The sequence below is a fragment of the Podarcis filfolensis genome (assembly GCF_964270895.1).
Source record: "Podarcis filfolensis genome assembly, chromosome: 12".
Classification (NCBI taxonomy): Eukaryota; Metazoa; Chordata; class Lepidosauria; order Squamata; family Lacertidae; genus Podarcis; species Podarcis filfolensis.
The window spans coordinates 15,861,730-15,885,968 of record NC_139614.1 but is presented as its reverse complement, the minus strand read 5'-3'; the positions used below and the strand labels follow the sequence as shown (position 1 = coordinate 15,885,968).

At 40.3% G+C, this 24,239-nt stretch overlaps 1 protein-coding gene across 4 annotated transcripts in view; it reads left to right on the top strand.

Moving 5' to 3' along the window:
• RBMS3 (RNA binding motif single stranded interacting protein 3) overlaps window positions 1–24,239 on the top strand; it is a gene marked incomplete at its 3' end in the record, with an annotated part of 470,025 nt that overhangs the window by 393,739 nt on the left and 52,047 nt on the right. For all 4 annotated transcript variants that reach the window (XM_083578126.1, XM_083578127.1, XM_083578125.1 and 1 more), the window contains exons 9-10: window positions 13,669–13,765; window positions 19,628–19,678. In XM_083578126.1, the coding sequence (XP_083434252.1) occupies window positions 13,669–13,765; window positions 19,628–19,678 (148 nt within the window). The remainder of the gene's footprint in view (window positions 1–13,668; window positions 13,766–19,627; window positions 19,679–24,239) is intronic.

Here is a 24,239-nt window from a genome sequence, read left to right as displayed (position 1 = left end):
CTTATCAAATACATTTTAAAAAAAGAAAAGTAGCCAGTTTTGAGTGCCTTGATAAACACTCATGTCTTTGAACTCCTATAATGCTGCTTGCTGACCTGGATAGAGAATTGAGAGGTGTGTGTGTAAAATTAGCCTGCTGTACAAAGGAAAAATTTACAAAGGTTGTCCACTTTTGCCTCTGCCCACCGCTGACATGTGGCCACTGAAAGCTTTGCCTAGAATGGAATGTGGTCCTTAGGCTAGAAAAATGTCACCCACACCCTTTGTATGATCTTGTGAGATTTGGTGGAGTATGATCTTGTATGATCTTGTGAGATTTGGTGGAGTCAATCAGAAGCAGTGTTAGAAGAGAATATGCAAAGGTCAGAGCAGTTAGCTGCTGTGAGAGATGGAAGAGAGCCTTTTTTGAGGTTTGCTAAGGCTAAGAAAGCAGCAGGTGAAGAGGGCAGTAAGTTGTCTTTCTTTTGGACTAGAAAGCTCTGGAGAAACCAGAAAGACAGGACAGGGTTCCAGTGTGCCAACTCTTCGGATGTCTTCTTAACTTCTTACAAAGATTGTATAAGCTATAAAACAGGCAACCTAGGAGATAATGGGAATTAACTTTTGATCCTTTTGCTTCTCCATTGGTCTGAAATGGGATTTCTAAACATTCCTTGGTAGAAATATTTACGAGTGAGTGAGGAAGAATTTTTAAAATGTATGTATTCCTCACCTTTCAATGCCAAAAAAAATTACAAAACCCAACCAAGGTGGCTTAGAGTTATGGAAAATTGAGGGAAGAGAAAAAAAGATGAATTCTTTAAGAGGAAATGAATAAAGGAAAAAACTTGTTTATGTCCAAGTACCATGTCCTTCCTACCAGACCGCTGAATTCTCCTTAAGCAACAAAACCTTGTCTTCTCCTCCTGAAAGCTTAGGAAGCTGCATGAGCGTCTGAATACCTATTTTATCTTAAGTCTTATAAGAGAGCATTTGCAAGTTATTACGGTGAAAAGTCCTTGACATGAAAGCTGAGAGAGACATGTGGTGTGTGTGTGTGTGTGTGTGTGTGTGTGTGTGTGTGTGTGTGTTTTGCTCCTTGCTGTTGCTTGAGTATGTATTTTCCAGGCTTAAATGCTATTTAGATAACTGCTTCTCTTTAACTGAAAAGTAAATGGTTAGCTGCCTATCAAGTTCTGGGCTTAAGCAAGCCTTTTTTGCAAAAGTCGCATCAAATGTGATTCACGAAGAGCTTATTCCCAGGTAGGAGTATTGGGAGGTTCAAGTAGGACGTTTCTCTCTTTGTATACTTTCTTACCCTCTACTGTCTTTCATCTACATTGCATCCATCTAAGTGCCAGTGTTTTTAACCTCTTAGGGGAAAATATTGCCCTTGTGATGGAAAGGATTGGAACAGAAAAGATCAAAAACACACAGTTCTGGTTACTTGCAGGCTTACTTACATTTATTTCATTTTCAAACTGAGTACCCTATAAATCCCAGTACTATAATCTTGTACTGATCATTTTCATTTAACATCTCTAGCTTCATTTTGTTTATGTACTTAAAACCAAAATTTGTCAGGGAACCAGTGTCCGCTCCTAGTGGCCAACACAGGAGTGCTAATAAAAAAGAGAGAACTCGCCAATATTCCTGGTGAGCCAATGAAATAGAAATGCATTCAGAACCCACTTTTAAAAAAATAAAAGACTCTTGCTTGAAGACCAAAGAGCACCAGTGGTGTGTAAAATGTTCCTATCTCCTCATTCATTACCTCATAAATAGGACACCTGCAAAATATTACCCAGCTATGTTTGAAAGCTAAAACCACAGACATTTGTTGTCAAGCATTTAGTGTGTAGGCAGTACTGAACAGAAATTTATTGCTGTTTTCTTTAATTCCCCTTCTCCTACACCCCTTCCCAGAGCCTAGTATGCTTGTCACGCATATTTTGAAATCTTACTTTTTATTTATTACTGAAATGAAATTTCTGTCAGATTACTTTTGACTTCTTTTTCTCCCTGCCACTGTCCCCATCTCAACACAACTAAATGCCCGATTGCTTACTTTAATTAACTGTAAGCTCTAAACTTCAAGAGAAAATAAACCAGCCTCTCCCAAGAGGTTTGTTCCTCCAACTCACGTCAGCCAAATGGTCAGGAATGATGGGAGGTATAGTCTAAAAAAATCAGGAGGGTATCAAGGGTATCAGGGACAAGCTTATATAAATTTATGTTGTCGTTCAAGTAGTTCTAATAAGTGATTAATAAACTCCATCTTTGAATAAACCTATTGTCCCACCGAGTTCTCTCATTTGAATCGTTACAGTGCAGTCTTAGACATGACTATGCTCTCAAGTCAGTGTGTATATGATTATAACGTTAGGCCTATATATAAGATCCCAGATCCAGAAAAACCAATCCAGCAATGGTGACTGATCAATCCCACCCCAATATTCAGCAGCATATGCATGCTGCAGTAAGTAAACATATTACCATTTCCAAATTATAGTTATCCATTTGTTGAAGGTGCCTCACAAGCATCAGAACAATATCTGTTGGTAAATATTATCCTGTAACTTCTTAAATTACATTTTAAATATCTTATCCAATATAGGCTGTTAGCTGAAGAAGTCCAAATACATATTAACAAAATTTGACTTAACATGTTCTTAGCTTCAGCAGCTATCCTTATTTAAATTTTACTTAACATACATGGACTCAAATGTCGCTGGTGTTTTATAATCACCTTCCTTTATGTTTTTAACTCGCAATTTCCCGGAAGACTGTTTTCAACTCCATTCTCAAATTGTACTGGAGATGTTGGAGGGCAGGCTCTTTCTTGTCCTCTTTAATATTATGGGATGTGGTATCCAATATCATTAATAATGTATACATTTTGTCTACCAGACCAATGACCATATTTCCCCCTTAACTATAAATGCATGATCTAATTTGAAAATATGGGACTTCCGGGTTAGCGCCAACGACGAATGGCGGAGTTCCTCTGACTGGAGGAACGGGCTCTGTGGAAATTGGGTCTTCCCGTCGCGGCGAAGGCGGGGACACGCTAGAAATCCCAGGTGGAGAAGCCTGGGAACGTGGGGTTCGGCAGAGCACCAAGAGCGCCTCCCCTACTCGCGAGGAAACCCCTTTTCGGGGCTCCGGAGTGAAGTGGGGTGAGCAGCGCGGTGCTGTGAACCGATTGCTATTTCCACGGAGGGAAGCCACACAGCCATCGCCGGAGAGCGCTGACTTTTTCCTGATGACAATTGGACTCCAAGTACCCGTGAGTAAAAACGGAAAATTGGATCAAGAAATCTGTAAAATTTGTGAATTAGGCAACGAAGCGGGAAGGTTTAAACAGGAAGTCCGCCTTCCGCTTTTTGTATATAGACTGAAGCAAAGACCTTGCAATCTAATAGCCTGGAAAACTGTTTTAAAGTTGGAAATTTCCTGCATCTACAACCAATAAAACCCCCTTGGAAGCAGGAGAAAAGGGGGGGGGATTTGACTGTTTAATCCTGCAGGAGGAGAGTAAAGGAATTTAAGTTTCCATCGTCCCAAACCTGGGGACGGGGTGTCTGGACAGAAATTGTTTGAGACGTCCATTGATTGAAAGTGGAACATTTTGACAGATAGTTAAAAAAAAAAAAGAGAGAGAAACAAATTAACTTCAACGCTACTTTCTGCATTTCTGCATTTTAAAGAAACAAAGTATTTGAAAACCGAAAGTAATCTCCTTTGTTGGATACATTTTAAAAATGGATACAAATAGAAATTGTGTCCCCTAGAGGGAGCCTGTCAGTTGGTTGTTGCAGCTTACTTGGAGACCTTACAGCTGCGAGATTGGGATCGTGGGACCAGCCGTTTGACCTTGAACAGAAATGTGTTGGAAGGAAGGTTTGGTGTCTGCCCTTGGCATGACAAATGCTTTGCTGGAGCAGCTGCATGAGAAAATGATCTTGATGAATGAAAAGTTGGACTTGATGAATGCTGTAGCCAGTGAATATGATTTAACAGGAAATAAGGATAAAGAAGCTATACAGCGACCAATTCAGGAATCTGGTTTGACAGGGCAAGTCCAAGGGCAGATGAGGAAGGAAGAGGCTGCGATTACACCTCAAACAACACAAATGGAGAGACCCAAAGTCCTGCAGGAGCAAAAGCCACTGCATTGGAAGATTGAACTTGGAGAGTGTCTGGAAGTTTTTGGAGTCAAGGAAGCTCTTAACTCTAGTGGGACTATGAAACAGGTGGACAACTATCTTTTGGATAACTATTTTTTGGATTACAAAGATGATGACGGGGAGTGGGACTGTGGGGAATGGGCTAGTCTGATGAAGGAAAATGGAAATTATTACTGGATGGAATCCTCCGGAGACCCACTCCCCAAGGAGAAAGGAGAGAAACTACGAAAGAAATCAACAAAAGACAAAGAAGTGCGTAAGCACAAACAAGAACAAGAAAATCTGCAGAAGGGGCCTAGAAGAGACTTAAGGGCCTCGGACATAAGATCACCAGATTGATGGACTGGATGTAATGGTCAGAAAGGACTGACATAACCCGAGACCAGGAAGAAGGGACGTTGGATAAAAATTAGAGATAGCAAGAAAAAATTCTTTTTATTTTTGGAATTAGTGCAACATTAATGAAATATCAGGGAACATGCTGGAAAGGAACTAAATTGGCTTTAGTAAAAAAGATTTAAGGAGTTATGTATGAATATGGTTTAAATTTTGAAATTTTAAGGTTTGTAAGATAAGATAAGGTTAAAGAAATTAAGGTAAACTGAATAACAGAATATATTAAAAGATGGAAAAGATATGTTGAATTAATAAATAAGATAGATTGTTAAGATAAATTATTTAAATTAAAATTGAAAAATATGGGAAGAATTTGCGGGAATAATGAATTAAATTAGAATACAAAAAGGGAGGTGTGAGGAGGTTCAAGAAATAAGCAAATGAAAAGATGTAATTTGAGATTTGTATTTTTCTTCTTTTTTGGTTTTTTCTTTTTCTTTTATTTTTTTTGCTGTATTTTTCTGTATTTTTCTTTTTTCATACTTATGTATTCATGAAACTTTGAATAAATATCATTTTTTAAAAAATGAAAATATGGGAACCAAAGAAGATTTTTGTGTACAGTGGTACCTCGGGTTACATACGCTTCAGGTTACATACGCTTCAGGTTACAGACTCCTCTAACCCAGAAATAGTGCTTCAGGTTAAGAACTTTGCTTCTGGAAGAGAACAGAAATAGTGCTCCAGCGGCGCGGCAGCAGCAGGAGGCCCCATTAGCTAAAGTGGTGCTTCAGGTTAAGAACAGTTTCAGGTTAAGAACGGACCTCCGGAACGAATTAAGTACTTAACCTGAGATACCACTGTACCTGTGTTTTGGGGAGGTCTTTATTTCTCTTCACTTTGCATGCACATGGCAACACAAATCACTTTATGAAGTGGAAAACATCATTCCATTCAGTAAATCACCGTGTGAAATGACTACATTCTATTCAATATTTTATTTTTGCAAAACCATAGCTTTTTCAAATAGAAACATCTCTATGCGGATTCTGTAGCTTGGATCCTGAGATTTCAGTTCATGAACAGGAGTGACTTTTAACCTAATGAGAATTGCTCCAACACAAGGACTCTTTACTTATGTGGAACTCTCCTTCCTGAAAAGAGGTTCCCTCTGTTTACAAAGAAAAAAAATTAGGATCCCGGCCACTAATAGAAGGCAATACATGTTTTCAGATTTCGCCTGAAAGTCAATAATGAGGAAGACACATGCACCTCACGAGGGAGGGCATTCCACAAACAGGGAACCACCACCGAAAAGGTCCTGAATGTGTTAGGTGAGATTGTTTGATTTGGCACTAAAATACAATAATTATTTGAATCCTGTAGAAATTTAATCAGAAAGGGCAAGCTTTATGCACCAGGCACTGTCGATTCTGCTAGATCTAGAGTCAGCAACAAATTTAGACCTCCTGAATATTTTTAATGGAATCTGGAAATAGACTTGGTGTTTATCATTTTGTTACAACCGTTATTATTTTTTATGTTATTAAATATAAATGTTATAAAATAGCATGTGTTATAAAATATGGTTTGGTACATGTTTCATGTTATTTGTCCTGCACTGAATACAATATGTCATCTGCATAGAGAATTATTTTCTCAGATTTACAATATATAAATTACTACTACCGCTACTATTAACATACATTTTCCTACCGCCACATTTTAGCATTATTTCTTACTGCTATTTCAAACAGCTGAATACTCAGTGCAAACACTTATGAGTGCAATGGGCATACCTGCCCTTTGCCTCAAGAGAGAGAAATTTGATAAGTATTAGCACATATTTTAATAGAGGCTTCCTTACAGATAGTGGTAACCCCAAACAAAAACAAATAATTCCAATTTATGTATCAGATAATTCCATTCAACCTAGTCATATTCTTTCTCTGCAGCTAGAAAAAGTGTAGCTGATTGATAATATTGATCAAACTATATTAGTAGATCTCTTCTATTAATAAACTAGTTTGATCACTGTGTATTAAGGAATCAGCAGTGGCCACCTCTTCTTGGCAAAAATATAATCCATATTTTAAAATCCTCATCTCTCAGGGAGATTTGGCTTTTAAGATTCTGGTTTTTTATATCACCTCTCCAAATTAGTTAGTAAATGGACTATTTTATTTCCTTTTGCAGACAGTATTTGTGCAGCAATGTCTAGTTATTCTTGAGAAATTCTATAAGCAGCTTATGGTATCTTTGCATTCTGAATTTGTAAGTTGCTTTGGGGCTTTTTCTTAAGAAGCAGTGAATAAATGTAATTAATAAATAACCACACAAAGTTTTTAAGGAAGTTTCTAGTTCTTTGATTGTTTCTTTGGTTGGGGGAACCCCGCCGGATGGGTGGCATATTTTATTATTATTAATATTATTAGAGATTAAATAAATTGGGGGAAAATTAAGTTGTTTTTTAAAAAAGATTATTAATAATTTTAAAAATCCACCCTCTCATAATTATGTATTTGGATGCATGTAGACTATAAATCTGGGGCGCGGGTGGCGCTGTGGGTTAAACCACAGAGCCTAGGACTTGCCGATCAGAAGGTTGGCGGTTCGAATCCCCGCAACGGGGTGAGCTCCCGTTGCTCGGTCCTTGTTCCTGCCAACATAGCAGTTTGTAAGATGTTTATTAGGATTTTACAAAAAGCAAAAATTAACAGAATAAAAGAAGACAAGAAAAAAAGAAAAAAAATACAGAAAATACAAAAATACATAAAAAAAGAAAATACAAAGTACCAAAGAGAAATAAGTAGAAAAAGTTAAAAACAAATCCTTTTTTTTCATATCTTTAAGCTCGTTTGCTTGTTTCCTTGACCTCCTCACACCTCCCTTTTTTGTATTCCCGTTCACATAGTCAGTTCAGCAAATCCTTACCCTCTTTCATTTATCTTAACTCTATATCTTAACATATTATAACTGTATATTTTCATCCATTATCAGTCCATTTTTACATATTCTTATTGGCCTTGTTGCTAATGCCACTTAATTTCAATCCAACATCATTTTAACATTCATTAATTTTACAATATTTCTGCAGATAGTCTTTAAATTTCTTCCAATCTTCTTCCACCGACTCTTCTCCCTGGTCTCGGATTCTGCCAGTCATTTCCGCCAGTTCCATATAGTCCATCACCTTCATCTGCCACTCTTCCAGGGTGGGTAAATCTTGTGTCTTCCCAACATAGCAGTTTGAAAGCACATCAAAGTGCAAGTAGATAAATAGGTACCACTGCGGCGGGAAGGTAAACGGCGTTTCTGTTCGCTGCTCTGGTTCGCCAGAAGTGGCTTAGTCATGCTGGCCACATGACCCGGAAGCTGTACGCTGGCTCCCTCGGCCAGTAAAGCGAGATGAGCACCACAACCCCAGAGTCGTCCGCAACTGGACCTAATGGCCAGGGGTCCCTTTACCTTTAGAGTATAAATCAATTCATACTGAGAGTGGAACAACAAGGATAATATATTATTGCCAACTATTAGACAATTTGTTATCAAGTGATCAAGAGAACTGGAGTGCAGTAGGGATTTATTTGTTAGCATCCGTCAGTCTCAAGAGCCAATGGAGTGCGCCTCCAGGGCTGAAGTCAAACCGCTGAGTTAGCAGCAGTGAAGTGAGCTTTCTGAGGAGCATCATCATCATCATCATCATCATCATCATCATTTTATTTGTATGCCGCCTTCCCATAGTGAAAACAATGCTCAAGGCGGCTTGCAACATGACAAGATTTACATAATTACCAATACAGTCATACCTCGGGTTACAGACGCTTCAGGTTGTGTTTTTTCGGATTGCAGGCCGCCGAATCCCAGAAGTACCAGAACAGGTTACTTCCGGGTTTCAGCGGCCGCGCATGCACAGAAGCATTAGATTGCGCTTTGCGCATGCACAGAAGTGCCGAATCGCAACCCGCGCGTGCGCAGACGCTGCACTGCGGGTTGCGAACGCTGCAGGTTGCGAACGGGCCTCCCACATGGATCACGTTCGCAACCCGAGCATCCACTGTTTAACAAAAGTCGTAGGCAATAAATAAAACACCTCAAAAAGTACACAGCCAAATGGAAAACAATTTCCACATAAATCATAAAACCTAAAACTAAGAATACAGCATCAATATCAATCACAATTTAAAATGACATAGGTAAAAAAAATAAAAGCAATTTAAAAAACAAAAACAGAGCCCTCTCTGTCCAGCAGCAGCAGTCCTTTATGGAGCCTGTCAGGCCTCACCCCAAGACAAGTGGAGAGGAGCAGGGCAGGGCCCTTCAGGCTCCCAGCAAGTGTGTATGGAGGTCCTGGGCTGCCTAGTTGACAAGACCCACCTCCTGGCCTCACTGATGTGGTCCCAAGGAAAGGAAAGCTATAGCTTAATTCATTAGTAATATTGTAACAGGGACGCGGGTGGCGCTGTGGGTTAAACCACAGAGCCTAGGACTTGCCGATCAGAAGGTCGGCAGTTCGAATCCCCGCGACGGGGTGAGCTTCCGTTGCTCAGTCCCAGCTCCTGCCAACCTAGCGGTTCGAAAGCACGTCAAAGTGCAAGTAGATAAATAGGTACCACTATGGCGGGAAGGTAAACGGCATTTCCGTGCACTGCTCTGGTTCGCCAGAAGAGGCTTAGTCATGCTGGCCACATGACCCGGAAGCTGTACACCGGCTCCCTCGACCAGTAAAGCGAGATGAGCGCCACACCCCAGAGTCAGTCACGACTGGATCTAATGGTCAGGGGTCCTTAATATTGTAACAAATAGAACTATATGGGGCCACATAATTTGACTATTCAAAAGAAAGTGTCCCCCCATTGTAATGTTTCCATATATTACGTAGTAGTAGTAGTAGTAGTAGTAGTAGTAGTAATTTATTTATTTATACCCCACCCTCCCTGGCCAAGACCGTGCTCAGGGTGGCTAATACAGTAAAAACATGAAGAAGAAGAAAAAACCCAGTTGATTAAAATATAAGTTAGAATACAGTTTAAAATGCAGCTTAAAATGCAGCCTCGTTTTAGTGGTAGCCTATAGATCAAAGCCATAAGGGGAGGAAATGTCAAATATTCACCAGGGCCAACTATCCATGCTGGTCCTACATGGGCCAGCAAAAAGAGCCGAGGGAAAATTTATATACAAACATTTATATTGAAAACATTTTGACAAAGGAATCAGTCATCAAGCTATTTTAATCATAATTTTTTGCAGATTTCACTGACAGATAAATCTACCATCTGTTTTAATAAGTAATACAGGATTCCAGAATAACCTGTCCTTCATCATTATAGCTACTCTTCCAGGCTAAAGTTTTGTTTCATTTATTTACAGTATTTATATAGGCCTTTTGTTCTCTGCCAAATACATTTTCTCTAATTTAGTGACTTTCTACCACCTCTTTTAATATGGAGGCAGATAATACCAACGTTTTCCTTCTCATTAGCCTTGCAGTTTTCCATCTTTTTAGAGGCAGATTAGTCCTTTGATGTTCACAGACAAGGTCTTATTTATTGTTATGTATAGCTGCTGTTCAGTTCAAGAAAAGGACAGAGGAAAAAATGGGACGTAATATAGAAATAGAATTAACTGACAAAGGCTAATTATCCTTAGAAGGAAATTTCTTATTTGAGCTAGAAACAAAAGCAGAGGGAGAAGCTTGCTTTAGCAAGTTGGTCAAATGTGTAAAATCAGTCGGGCGTCCTCTGTTGTTTAATGTTGTTCAACTATAGATAAGACCCAACAAGTTTCTTCCATCTTGTTTCCAGAGACCCAGTGTCATTCTAAAAATATTTAATTAATAGGTAATGTCTCATTGCTATATTCCCCCCCCCCATTCAGACACATCATCAGTGCTTAGGGGTGTGTGCCTATCACAACCTCAATTATTATTTTTTTATCTTTTATTTCAAAAAGGTCTTCATTTCATATTTTCCTCAAAATAGCCTCCTTTCTGCAGATGCTGATTGCAGAAACATCTCTAGCCATTGTCCTTCAATGGGTTGAATTTGCATTAGCCCTCTAGGCTAATCCAATGGCAGCTGGACATCTGAATGTCAAATCCTTTTAAACCTTTGAAATTGTTCTTCCAGATAGCCTAGATTCCCCTTGAGTTTGGACTTTGAACTCCTCAGGAATTACTCCTCAGCCTCAAAGTGTATTTTCTCAGAAGAGAAACTACCCTCTTTGCTCTTTTCTTGACAAAAAAACGATGAAATGCCTCAATTTCCCATCAATAGTGAATCATTATTGCTCAACGAACGTAATCAACGAACACTTGGAGAGAGATCAAAGCTCAGTAGTGGAGCACATGCTTTGCATGTACGTAGAAGGTTCCAGGTTTGGTCTCTGGCATCTCCAGTTTAAAAAGGATCACATAGTTAAGTGATCTGAAAGATCTCTATCTGGGATCCTTGAGGGTCACTGAGAATCAGAGCTGTTTCCTCTACCCATCAGTTAACTTGGTTTAGCAATCTGTTACCAACTGATACAGCACATAATTAGGTTGTTTAATTATGCATCTGTTGCCAGAACAAAGCCTTGTGAGTTTCATTTGGATTCGTTCAATTATTTTGTCTATTCAACCTTTGAAGATCTGCTAACTGTAATTAAACCATGCTCAGTTCAATAAAAGACTCAAATGATTACAGTAAATCATGACTAGAGTTCTCTATGATTGATAGTTCAGTCCTTGCAATTAAGCAGTAGTGCACTTCATTGAAGTAGTTCAGTGGCTACAGAAGATCACTCGATTAATAATAATAGTTGTAGTCAACAAGTGGTTATCTTCATAGAAAAGTTCCATTGAATAGTTACCTACTAGTTCCAAAGCAATAGGCCAAAATATGAGTGCAGGTGGCGCAAGGTGTAAGTGCATCTGGCTGTTAACCAGAAGGTGAATGGTTCAAGCCCCCCACCCAGGGACGGCTGTGGGCTGGATTCCTGCATTGCAGGGGTTGGACTAGATGACCCCCAGGGACCCTTCCAACACCACAGTTCTATGATTCATCATACAGCAAGCCCAGATTGTGACGCATCTCTTCCCCAATACTTTCCATAGAATGTGGTCCTCCTGACTGCTACATACATGTATCAGGAAGTTTTAAACGTTTCATCATTTTTTAAATATTCTGCTGGAAGCTGCCCAGAGTGGCTGGGGAAACCTAGCCAGATGGGTGAGATATTATTATATTATTACATCAGCTTTTCCCTCTGTGCTCTCCCCAAGTGGATGAGTAAACTCTGCTATGCAGTCATACATGGTCTGCATGGTCCTAGTTCCTGCTAAGGTTTTAAGGGAGGGAAGCAGCAAACTCCCCTTCCTCAAGTACAGTGGTACCTCAGGTTAAGTATTTAATTTGTTCCGGAGGTCTGTTCTTAACCTGAAACTGTTCCTAACCTGAAGCACCACTTTAGCTAATGGGGCCTCCTGCTGCTGCTGCTGTACCGCCGGAGCCCGATTTCTGTTCTTATCCTGAAGCAAAGTTCTTAACCTGAAGCACTATTTATGGGTTAGCAGAGTGTGTAACCTGAAGCGTATGTAACCTGAAGCGTATTTAACCTGAAGCGTATGTAACCTGAGGTACCGCTGTACAGCTCTCCCAGTCCTTCATTGGGGCGAGGGATTTCCAGTATCATAGGCGAGTGGTTCAAACAGAAACAGCCACTGATGCCCTGCGGAACTTCCAGCACATTCTTTTCTCAGCCTCTCACATATGCACAGGTCACGCCTTGCCATTATTATTATTATTATTATTATTATTATTATTATTATTATTTTATTGATGGAGGTCTCAGGGTGGTTCACAGAATAAAATCAAAACAGAAAACCACAGGAGACATAATCAAAATAAAAACAACAACCCAATAACCCCCACCCCACCCCCCGAAAGAAACACATTTTGCTTCTACAGTTGGAGTTGATGTCATAAGAAGTAGAGTAGGAAGGCATAATTTAATTCTGCTCCCATGTCAAGAATGATTTAATAGATAGTTTTAATTATCCATCTCTATCTGATTGGGATTGCAAATCAATCAAACTATGGCACCCTCCATTCTCTTTATATTTCACACATAACGTTCCCATCCCATTTACCCCCCAAAGGGGCTGTGTGTTAGTTGGGTTGTGAACCGCAGGCAACAAGTGAATTAGATAAGAAAGTTTGTAGGTCTTGGTTCTGTTGTATTTGAAAGTTTGTAGTTTTTAGCTGGCATCTGACTTTAAAGTTGCTGGAAACCTGAGTAATAAAATAAACGCCCTCTCTCCCTCTCCCTCTCTCTCTCTCTCTCTTTGTTATTCTCCCAACATCATGGCCATGATGCAAAGAACCGACTGTTCTTGTCTATAGCCCAGAAAAATGTAGCAGTCTAACTACTTAAGAGCCTCAAGTCTGCTCAAGTTGGTTGAAGCAACTTGACAAATCCATTACGCCATTTGTTAAGGGTTCTTGGGAAGCTTCATTGAGTTTTAATCACCAGCCAACATTTTATAGGCATCCTTTCCATTGCCCAGTACTGTGCAGATGCTCCACTTCTGTTTTAGCAACCCGTGCCTTAAATGTACCTCTACTCAACTCTCTTGGTTGCTTCCGAGATTGTGATAATGTTGCCCTTATACCTCCATCATTTGTTGCTGCCTCTGCTTGTCTCTCTTCCCTCATCTTCCCAGTCAACTTAGATCAGGAATAGGCAAACTTGGCCCTCCAGATGTTTTGGGACTACAACTCCCATCATCCCTAGCCACTGGTCCTGTTAGCTAGGGATGATGGGAGTTGTAGTCCCAAAACATCTGAGGGCCAAGTTTGCCTAAGCCTGACTTAGATGCAGGTGGGTGTTGTGTCAGTGATTCAGGCTACAGCCAATACATGCCACTTCTGGCCCAGCTGTGTGTTGCACCCTACTGTGGTGGATCTAGTGAGCTGCAGCAGTTAGGGCTGTTCCCAGCTTCTTGACCAACACATGTGAAAAGGAAAAGGCACTGGGTTGCTGTTTTTCTTTTCTTTTTTTGTGGGGTGGGGAAGAGGACTCCGGTTTGTGTTTGGCTGTTAATTGCTATGAAAAACAGTTCATTGCAGCATGTCAGTCCATCACCTCAAGACTCTTCCTTTTGTTTTGTTTTTGTTTGCAGATTTTATTCCTCACCGTACAGCATTGCTACAAACCGCATGATTCCACAGACATCTATCACGCCATTCATTGCTGCTTCCCCTGTCTCTACATATCAGGTATGTTGGAACTGCATGGGCCCCACATGTCCCTAAGTGAGTCTTTGTGATTTGCATGTCAGCATGGTGAATTGCTGCACACTTTAGTCACGCTGTTATATAAACTGTTTTGGTAGCGTTTAAAATATATGTGCATTTTTGTTCTAAAATTCCTAGTGCGTTCAGGATCTAGGTGTATTTTAAGTAACACCCCTACTATGCATTCTTCATATTTCAACCAGCTTTTCAGATAAATCTCTGTTTGTTGTTTTTTTCAGTCAATCCTACCCAAAGTTGATCACACATAGGATGTTTTCTTTTGCCGTGGGTAGAAGGTTGCCAGAATATATTTTGTCTCCTTTGGGTTTTAACGCTTCACTCTGTGTTTGTTATAACTGCCCAGTGAGATGTACTTCTCTTTAAAAGTACCCATAAACTAAAAACTTGATTTTACAGTAATACCTTGGGTTGAAGTAGATTTGGGATAAGTATTTTCAGATTGCATACTGCGGCTACGCAGAAGTAATGGAGCGCACTACTTCCGGGTTTTGCTGCTCGCGCATGCGCAGTCAAAATGACATCACACGCATGTGCAGAAGCGGCGAATCGCGACCTGCAGACGCAGGTTGTGTTCGCTTCTGGATGCGAACGGGGCTCCGGAACGGACCCCGTTCGCATCCAGAGGTACCACTGTATTTATTCTATTGCATTTATATTCCACCTTTGTTCCAAGGAGTTGAAAGTGGTGCACAGGATTCTCCTCTTCCTCATTTAACCCCCCACAAACAAATCTGTGAGGTAGGTTAGGCGGAGAGGTGGAGACTGGTCCAAGGCAAGTGAGCTTTGTGGCCGAGTGGGGATTTGAACCCTGGTTTCCCAGGTCCTAGTCAGGCAGTCTTAACTACTCCACCACACATGAAGACTGGCATTAAGAAAAAAAGGGAATAAACAATCATAAACTTTTTTAAAAAAGGTTTCCTGTGTTATCAACATAATGTATTCTGGGCTTTCCTACTCCCAAGGGTATCTTCCACCCTGACTACTGTGCTGCCTTAATTTGGCAACATTTTGTTCAATATTTCCTGCAACAACTTCTGTCACTGCTTAAAATAAACATTCTGCATAGCTCTTACCAGAGAATTGCACTTTTCTTTTTTCATGGCTCCTTAATTCCATGAAAGGGACGTGGGTGGCGCCACAGAGCCTAGGGCTTGCCGATCAGAAGGTGGGCGGTTTGAATTCCTGCAACAGGGTGAGCTCCCGTTGCTCAGTCCTTGCTCCTGCCCACCTAGCAGTTCGAAAGCACGCCAGTGCAAGTAGATAAACAGGTACTGCTCCGACGGGAAGGTAAATGGTGTTTCCGTGCGCTGCTCTGGTTCGCCAGAAGCGGCTTAGTCATGCTGGCCACATGACCCGGAAGCTGTACGCCGGCTCCCTTGTCCAATAAAGCGAGATGACGACGTCAGGGGTCCCTTTACATTTACCTTTAATTCCATGAAACAGAGGGCCAAACTACAAGTGGTATATTGAATGGAACCATCCAGGGGGTCCCAGTCTGGACTGGGAGCCTAGTAATGAGGAAACCATTCCCATGGGAGTGAAAGGGACCTCCCCCGCCTTCATGATTTTCAAGTGCAGGGAGCTTGCTCAACACCATGTGCCCAGAAGCAAGTCTAGGACCTCACACAGTTCTTTCTTCTCCATGAGAGTTCACCCATAACAATAGATGGCAGTGCGATTTAAGTTTTCTCTTCCAAACTAACACATTTTGGCTCTATTAAAGCGAATACTATGTTTTACATTACCTTCAACACTTTATCAGTCAGTCCTGCAACATTTTCTCACATTTCTTTAGATACTGTCTTAACTGATCTATGTGCCCTATGTATGGTATGAGAAATAATAGCACATTGTAGAATATGCTTTGTTCACCAGGGGTCTCCCACACAATGGGTTTATGTAACTTTAACTTGATTATGGAAATGCTTATTAGTTGAGCGTAGAAAGATTTGTTAGCTTTTTGTATCCCTGAGTATGAAAGCACATACTGCCTTAAAAAAAAGCATATTTGACAAAAGCCACTTCGAACAAAAGGAAAAGGTAACCCTTTCCTAGATTATATTCTGGTTTTCTTATTTGTATGCCAGTGATTCTCCTTTTCCTACATGCAAAACCAAATCAAATGGCCCTTATTAATGTGTAGCATATAAATGGCTTTGTTCATACAAATAACTGGCCATCACCAGGTATGTATCAGATAAGAAAAGAGTAGAAACACCACAGAATAAATAAATCAGTTGCGAGCAATAGGAGTTAAATATTGAGGGACTGAGTTAAAGGAGACAACTGATTTTGTTCAGGTTCAGTTCATGCAGAAATTGTGATGGTCGATAGATAGATAAGCATATTTAATAGATGGGCTTTAATATACTTAGGGTCCCACGTTTATAGGCCAATGAAGGGTCCAATTACAGAGGCTGACAAAGCTCACACAGTTACCTGGTTCGGAATACAAATTTGTCTGTTTATAATGCTCTAAAAATTATGAGACAAACATTTTTCTTTTCTACAGTCTGAAATGAAAACCATGAACAGTCCTTTCAGGTGCCTCAGTTGTTCTGTGGAAACTACAGCATTTGCACCCAATACCAAATATAGTTTTCACTGAACAGCTGAAGCATTTGGGAGGAAGTATTCAGTCCATTTGGTAGAAAGTGGGATTTTTTGGGGGGGGGGGCACAGGGTTGGCTGGTTTTCTGACCAATCCGTTCTGGTGAGTAGTCTGGTTGTTGTATTGAACAATTGCAATGTTCAAAGGCAGCCTCATGTACTACGGAACTGCATAAGCCTGCTCTGGATGTTATTCATATTAGAGATAGTACCATATGTTTCCTCAAGGGAATTCTGTTATTTAGCCGCAGATGATTCTGTTGAGATTGTGTTTTCTAAGTATATCAGAGGGACAGTGCCATGTTGGAGAGGAAGGATAATATTGAAGAAAATGCAAGGAAGCTAGAGGTAGAGATAGTAGGATTTCTTATAAACAAAAGTGTCAGCAGAAGAGGATGTCAGTCACAGGAAGAGATGAGGTGGCTGAACACAAGGGAATATATAGCGTAAAAGTTCTAATTTGTTTTTAGGGAAGGCGGGCAGGTAAGATACAAATCTTGCAGCTTTGGTGGTTATGAAGTCTGATAATGGCAAATAAAGGCAGTGAAGAAATATGGGTTATTCAAAAGAGGTTAGGGAAGTTATTTTGAATTTTCTGCCTAAGGATGTTTCAGGAGTTATGGCAGTACATAAAAGCAAAAGAATTTTATGTGAAATAGGTAGATAAGATACGGAGCACAATGGGCAGAAACAGGGGAACAACTTTTGTTTCTGAAACATCTGAGGAATTAAAACAGATTCTGTGGAATGAGGGGGAAAGTATTTGTCAAACAAAACCGAGAGGGGAAAAATGAGTACACGACCCAGAAGAAATAGGTGTAAACTTAAAAGGTTTTAAAGTTTTTTCAAGAAAGGAAGACAGAAGATGATGTTTAAATGCCTTTTGAGATATACATTTAAATGGATGAAAATCCACAAAGGCAAAAAGAAGGGCGCAGACTGTTTCCTCTGTAGAAGACTTATCAAATGAATTAGCAAAGACAGAACTTGGAAAGGAAATTTCCTGTTCAAAGAAAGCGTGCAGTTCCATTTCTCATCACCAAGTGGCAATGCTTCCTAGCCAAGCTTGAAATTCACTTGGTGGTATTTGCCGATTATTTCGAAATCATCACTTTTACCGCTGTCTGAAAATGGATCATCCCCTTATGAGAATTCATACCAACTGGTGGCAAGCGCCTGATATCCTGTAGTCCTAAACGCTGATAATCAATATTTGAAAAAAGAAGAGCCTTTGTGGAATGCACGCACACACACACACACACACGCACACACACTGCAACTTGTGGTTACTTTACTTTATTTGTAATCAGTTATTCATATTCTATGATCACTTCTACAATGCAAAATTGCTAGGGAAATCTGAAACATTTACTACAAATGCCACCAAAGGAAATGTAGTTGTCAGAGCAATAGTCAGAGTGAACTTTGATACTTACTGACTCAGACAACTTGAATGGGAAAGCTGCAATGTCACCAGAGTATTTTGCTTGATTTCTAATTGACATGAATGACATACTTTGGGGAGTATGATCATCTCCCTTATGGAACACGATTTGCTCAGGCTCTCTAGAATCATGTTCCTCTGTTGTATGTTGTGTTATAGTAAGAGCTCTGTAAATTGATCAACAAACAGTGAGTACAGTGCACTTCTGAGTAGACAACACTGGACTATAGGCCTGGTATAAGACAGTTTCCTATATTTCTAGCTGTTCTTTGAAAAATATTTATCCTATGACCTAAGGGCGGTGACAGTATTCATTGAGAAACTGGAATATTTTCTGAAAGGCTACTGAACTTTTAACTTCCTACCAATAAGAATTTAATTAGGTTACTTAGGAATCATGCTTTTCAACTTTTGAACTGTGTTTTTAATTTAAAGAGGATTTGGTCAACATAGGATGTGCACATTTCTTGCTCAAGAACATCCTAATTATTCCAGAGTAAATGCTAGCCATCATTCTCTTGAGTTGATTGATTTTCCTGGAAGCCCATTTATGTAATGTGAAAACTGTCCCTTAATTGTCTAACTCTGTAATATATTGCTTTGATTGAAGCCAATAAATTTTATCACAAACACCAAAAGCCTCTGTCAGTAGTACACTTGTTTGTGTGTACATCTCTTGTGTGTACGTTGACTCAGAACAAAGTTGTGAGTCACGTAGCCTGAAGTCCATAAACCAGGGGAATATGCCCTCTCGACATAAACTTGCCCTGGCTCTGTTTTAGTTGCAATATTCAGCATTATTTGTTAGTTTTAGTAGCATTGCTTGCCCATTTATCAGCATAGCTGTCAACTTACAGATTTGAAAATAAGGGACCAGCAGCCTCGAAAATAAGGGATCAGCAGCCAAAATAAGGGATTTTCCAGGCACAGGTATGTTCAACTTCTGAGCCCCTCCGAGCCAAAGGCAGAAAGCCCAGCCAGCAGCCAAACGAAGCCTCAAGAGGTGGTCCCACAGCGCAGCAACCCAGCAAAGGGGATGCAGCAAGGAAAACCACTGTCACCTCTCCACTGGGAAGCACTGAGCAAAGGCGAGTCCTTAGGCAACGCGGCCGATTTGATCGGCACAAGGCATGCAAGCTCCACTCCCACCCGTCGTTCTTAGACTCCTTATTGGGTGAGCAACGCAGCCAAGCAACACAGTTGGAGCCTCCCTCCTCCCTGGCCAGCAGGGAGGGAGGGAGGAAGAGGAGCTGCTTCCTTTGAAACCTGGGAAATTTAAGGAACATCATCAATAAGGGATAGCAGCGGGACACAGCGCTGGGATAAGGGACTTTCCCACCAAATAAGGGACAGTTGACAGCTATGTTCATCAGGCTCTACTTTCGCACAACATTTCTCTCTATGGGCTGCCACCTGCATCAACCTTGCAACTGTGCTCCTACCTGCAAGGTGGACTGTTGGGAACCAGAAGGATGATCAGATTTGCTGCCATGCAGTTTGCAGGATGCATCTGAGCCCACAGCATCAATCCTGTCTATGAACAAGGCCCTGCTATTAAGATTTAAAATGCAAATCTATAGATAATATCTGGAAAAAAAATTACATCCATTAACTTGCAGCAATGTGGCTGCAGCATTCTCCAAAGTGCTACAGCAAGTTTCAGTTTGCTATGTATTTTATTCAAAGCAAGATTATTGCCAAATTTGGCTGTGTGATTTTAATTTTTTTTTTAACACCATTGTGCTAATATAGTGCTTTCTGATACACAGGTTCAGAGTACTTCATGGATGCCTCATCCGTCATACGTTATGCAACCAACAGTAAGTGAGCATACATGCACACTTTTCTTGTTTCTTCTTTTTTCTCTGGGAGTTAGTGCAACTTGAATTTCCTGGTTGTGGCAGGTTTACCGCGGTTACTCATGTTAGTTGAGAATTTACTGAGAGTAATATCAGCTGCAAAAAAAGCCAAGGATTAGTGGAATAGTTATTAGGCAGATCCGAGTTGATAGATTCTATGCATCTTTGTTGTGTGTGGTGCTAACATGCATTGTAGTTAAAAATCATATGCACAATCAAGGGCAATATGGTTCAATTTTCAGCTGTGTAGGAACTCTTGAGTATTAAAGTTTCCCAGGTTTAATCTGACTTTTAGAAGACATCTGAAGGTAGCCCTGTTTAGGGAAGTTTTTAATGTTTGCTGTTTTATTGTGTTTTTAATATTCTGTTGGGAGCTGCCCAGAGTGGCTGGGGAAACCCAGCCAGATGGGCGGGGTATAAATAATAAATGATGATGATGATGGCTTGTGGGAGGAGCCATAGCTCACTGGTAGAGCACGTGCTATGCATACATTCCTGTGTGGAATACTTGGCATCTTCAGTTGATATGATCAGGTAGCAGTAGATTGGAAAGACCTCTGCTCTGAGACCCTGGAAAGCTGTTTGTCACAGTGGGTTAGAAGGACCAATTATTTAACTAAGTGCAAGGTCACTTTATGTGTTATGGGGTAGCTTGGTCTTCTGCACAACCCTGCTAAATAGTTATGAGAAATCTAGTGTGCTTCAGGTGTAGATGTGCAGCAAATCCTTAGTGATAATAAGTTGACATTTTGATAACGGGTTCCTGTACTACTGGTTGCAGAATTTGGGGCTAAACTGGAAGTTTAAGCAGAATAGGATCCTGAAAATAATTGGGACAATGCTGTTTGAGGTTTTGTGTAACGATTCCTGAGTTGGAGTGTTGACCCTTAAATCTCCCTGTCTGCTTATTCTGCTAGCAAGGGGACCAGGGCAAGTCCTTAAGTGGGTTCCAGGTGTCAGGTGTGCTGAGGACATCCCTTAGGGGAGCTCCCAGCATTCGGTCTAATTTGCACGGAAATATTATGTTAGTAGGTATGCTGCTTGGGAGGGTTCTGTGCTCTTTAATGATGGTAAGGGAATTGCAAAGTAAAGTACACTTTGTGTAGTCTATGAATCATTGCATTGGGGAGAGCAAAGGAATTGCACTCCTGTGTATTCTCAGTTGCCAGGATGAGCGCATCTGCTGCTACTCCTGTTTCATTCTTTTAAAAAATAAAAAGGGTCTTTATTGTTGAGAGGAAGGAGCCGTACTGAATTGCTGAAATATTCAAACGGATACAAGCAGTGAATCAGAGATGGCATTTAGAACTACTGTGATTGGTTTGGATGACTCCTGTTTTGATAAGTGCTCTCTAAAGCATCTTTTTAAAAAATACAGCTTATCCGATATGGTGAAAATTCCAAACTTTAGTATTGTGACAGCTTCACTGAAAAAGAAATAAGTATGTAACTTCCACTTGTCTTGCAAGATAATGGGGAAGACTTGTCGTGAGATGGCTTGAGATTTAGCCGGATCCAAAGAGGCTTCCTCCTTTCTGGATGGAGCCCACTGAGTATTTGCAAATTTGCACAGCTGTTCTGCAATATATGGCATAAAATGGTATTTTCTTAACATAACCCCGAATATCACTTTTGTAAGTGAAATTTGCACCACTATTCGGGCTTTGTTCCTGGTGTGCTTAGAGGACCTGACAGGGCACTTGATAAACAGTGGCTTATGAAAAGGCAATCAGCCACCAGGTTTTGCTCCTCTTGATAGTGAGCCCTTGATTGTTTCCCGTTTTGGATTTCAACAGTTTTATCAGAAGCGGCTCAGTTTGAAAGTATTAAGTATGAAGAGTCATACGCTTAATCCACTGGACAATTTTTGTCTACTTGATTTGGAGATAGATAGATAGATAGATTTGGAGATAGATAGATAGATAGATAGATAGATAGATAGATAGATAGATAGATAGATAGATAGATGATAGATAGATGATAGATAGATAGATGATAGATGATAGATGATAGATAGATAGATAGATAGATAGATAGATAGATAGATAGATGCCCATCTGCTAACATAATAGGTTTTGGCAGTGATTTCTGCTGTGCATGAAATTATGGGAATGACTTTTAGTGGCTTGGAGTAAATATGCGTAGAATAGTTATAACATACTCACCTACATGCAATATTACTCTAATCCTGATTTGTAGCACTCTGGCTCATCTGCCACTGCTGCCCTCCAAGTGCTATTTTTAAGACCTCTCTCACACACAGTCTGCAGTCATTTCAACTGTGCTGAAATCTGCAACATAAATTCGAGCCTCTACAATTTACATGCAAGAGCCATTTCTATTCTTAAGCTGGAGGCGAGGATGTCAGCCTCTTTAAACCACATATTTTCCTCACTTACATTGATAATTCCTTGCTTGGTTACAGGTAGAAGTAAAATACATTCTGTAATATTTCTTAATGCTCTAGAATTGTGACCCTTACATACGTAGGAGTGAATCAGGTTTCGGAAGCTAGGGCATTTATTTTGAGCCTGAATCGCCTGCATTCCTGCAAAAAGTAAAATAGGAAATGCTTAGGATTTTAGTATTAAAAACCAAACATTTCTTCATCCCTCTCACAGAATAAAGCTTACTGTCATGCTGGCAGTCCTTGGATATGATTCTGCACAGTGGCACACAGTACACTCCTAACCATGTTTACTCAAAAGTATGCTGTATTGAATTGAGTAGGACTTACTCCCAGGTAAATGGGGTTAGTCCAGTTACTGGCATCTCCAGGTAGGGCTGGAAAAGACTCCTGCTTCAAACCCTAGAGAACTATTGGCTGTTAATGCAGACAGTACACAGCTAAAGGACCAATAGTCTGATCTGTTCTATGTTGAGCTCCTCCCTTATAGTAAGGATGCCACATTATTGATCTAATTCGCCCCTCTCAGAGGTGCCAGCTTCTTCATAGGATATTTGGGGGGGGGGGTTGCATGATGTCATGAGGAGCCAAGGGGTGGAGCCGAATGCCCTCTGAAAATTGAACGCCCTCTGGAAAATACATTCAGGGGGCTGAAGCCGCCTAGGCCCCTAGGGGTCAACACCTATGACCCCTCCTTTTCAGAATAATAATAATAATAATAATAATAATAATAATAATAATAATAATAATGAATTTTATTTATATCCCGCCCTCCCCAGCCGAAGCCGGTCTCAGGGTGGCTAACAACAATAAAATAGTACAAAATTCTAAAATCATTCATTATAAAATTAATTCAAATCAAATTGATGGCAACCATTGGGCTAGAGATTCTGTGAAGATTGCCAAAGGAGGGAGTCAGGCTGCGCCCTGACCAAAGGCCTGGTGGAACAGCTCTGTCTTGCAGGCCCTGCGGAAAGATGTCAAGTCCCGCAGGGCCCTAGTCTCTTGTGACAGAGCGTTCCACCAGTTTGGAGCCACAGCCGAAAAAGCCCTGGCTCTAGTTGAGGCCAGCCTAACCTCTCTGTGGCCTGGGACCTTCAAGATGTTTTTATTTGAAGACCGTAAGTTCCTCTGTGGGACATACCACAGAGAATGGATTCCATCTCTTTTTGCATTTTGGGATATCATTCAATGTTTTCATGAGATTCATCCTTTATGGATTCCTAACTTTGAAACCAACCAGGGTTTCCCCTAAACTAACCAATGACTTCTGAAACCTATTCATAAATTTACCCAGCAGTTACCCTAAAGATAACCTTGAAGCCTGTGCTTCTAGATAGATAGATAGTGTACATTCAGCCATTTCCATTGACATGTTGTTCTTTTAATTTACTATCGGCTATTTTGCTTTATTGGAAAGCCTCCAGATTGCAACATATAATTTTAATCCTTTGGATGCAATAGCCTTAAATAATTTAAACTCCTTGTGTGTCATCACAGAACTATCTCATTAGTATAGTTACTTTACGTAAATTGTAAGTTAAATTATAAGCCCATTTGCATCTGAATAGAAAAGATGAAGGAAACTAAAGCATAAATTTCATAGACAGATACGTTTGGTATCCAAAATGAAACATAATTAGGGTCACCTACACAAGAAAATAAACATAAAACATGAAAATAAAATTGACAACTAATCTCTCAAAATTCTGTGCATTTTAATTCTTTGAAAATGAGTGTGCTAAAACATATAAGGCTGAAATAACTTAGCCGGTACCAAAACTCAGCAGAGCAATCTTCCAGTATTTCTTGAGGGAGAAAATCAAGGGCTGCCGCGTCAATAACCCTGATAATCAAGATAGTAATTGGCAATGTCTCTCTGGGACTAGTATGTCAGATTGAGGTCACATCAGCCTTCCTCATGCTCTAATTTGTGGATGATCGTCTAACACTTAGATGAGAATTCACCTACAGTTTGAATTGGAAAATGCCCAGAATGTGCAGTACAGAATTTATCCCTCCCAATGCCACCCAAACTGGTAGAACAAGCTGGAACAGACTTTCAGCTGAGGGCTGAAATAAATACACAGACACGTACAACTGGGTTGAATAAGG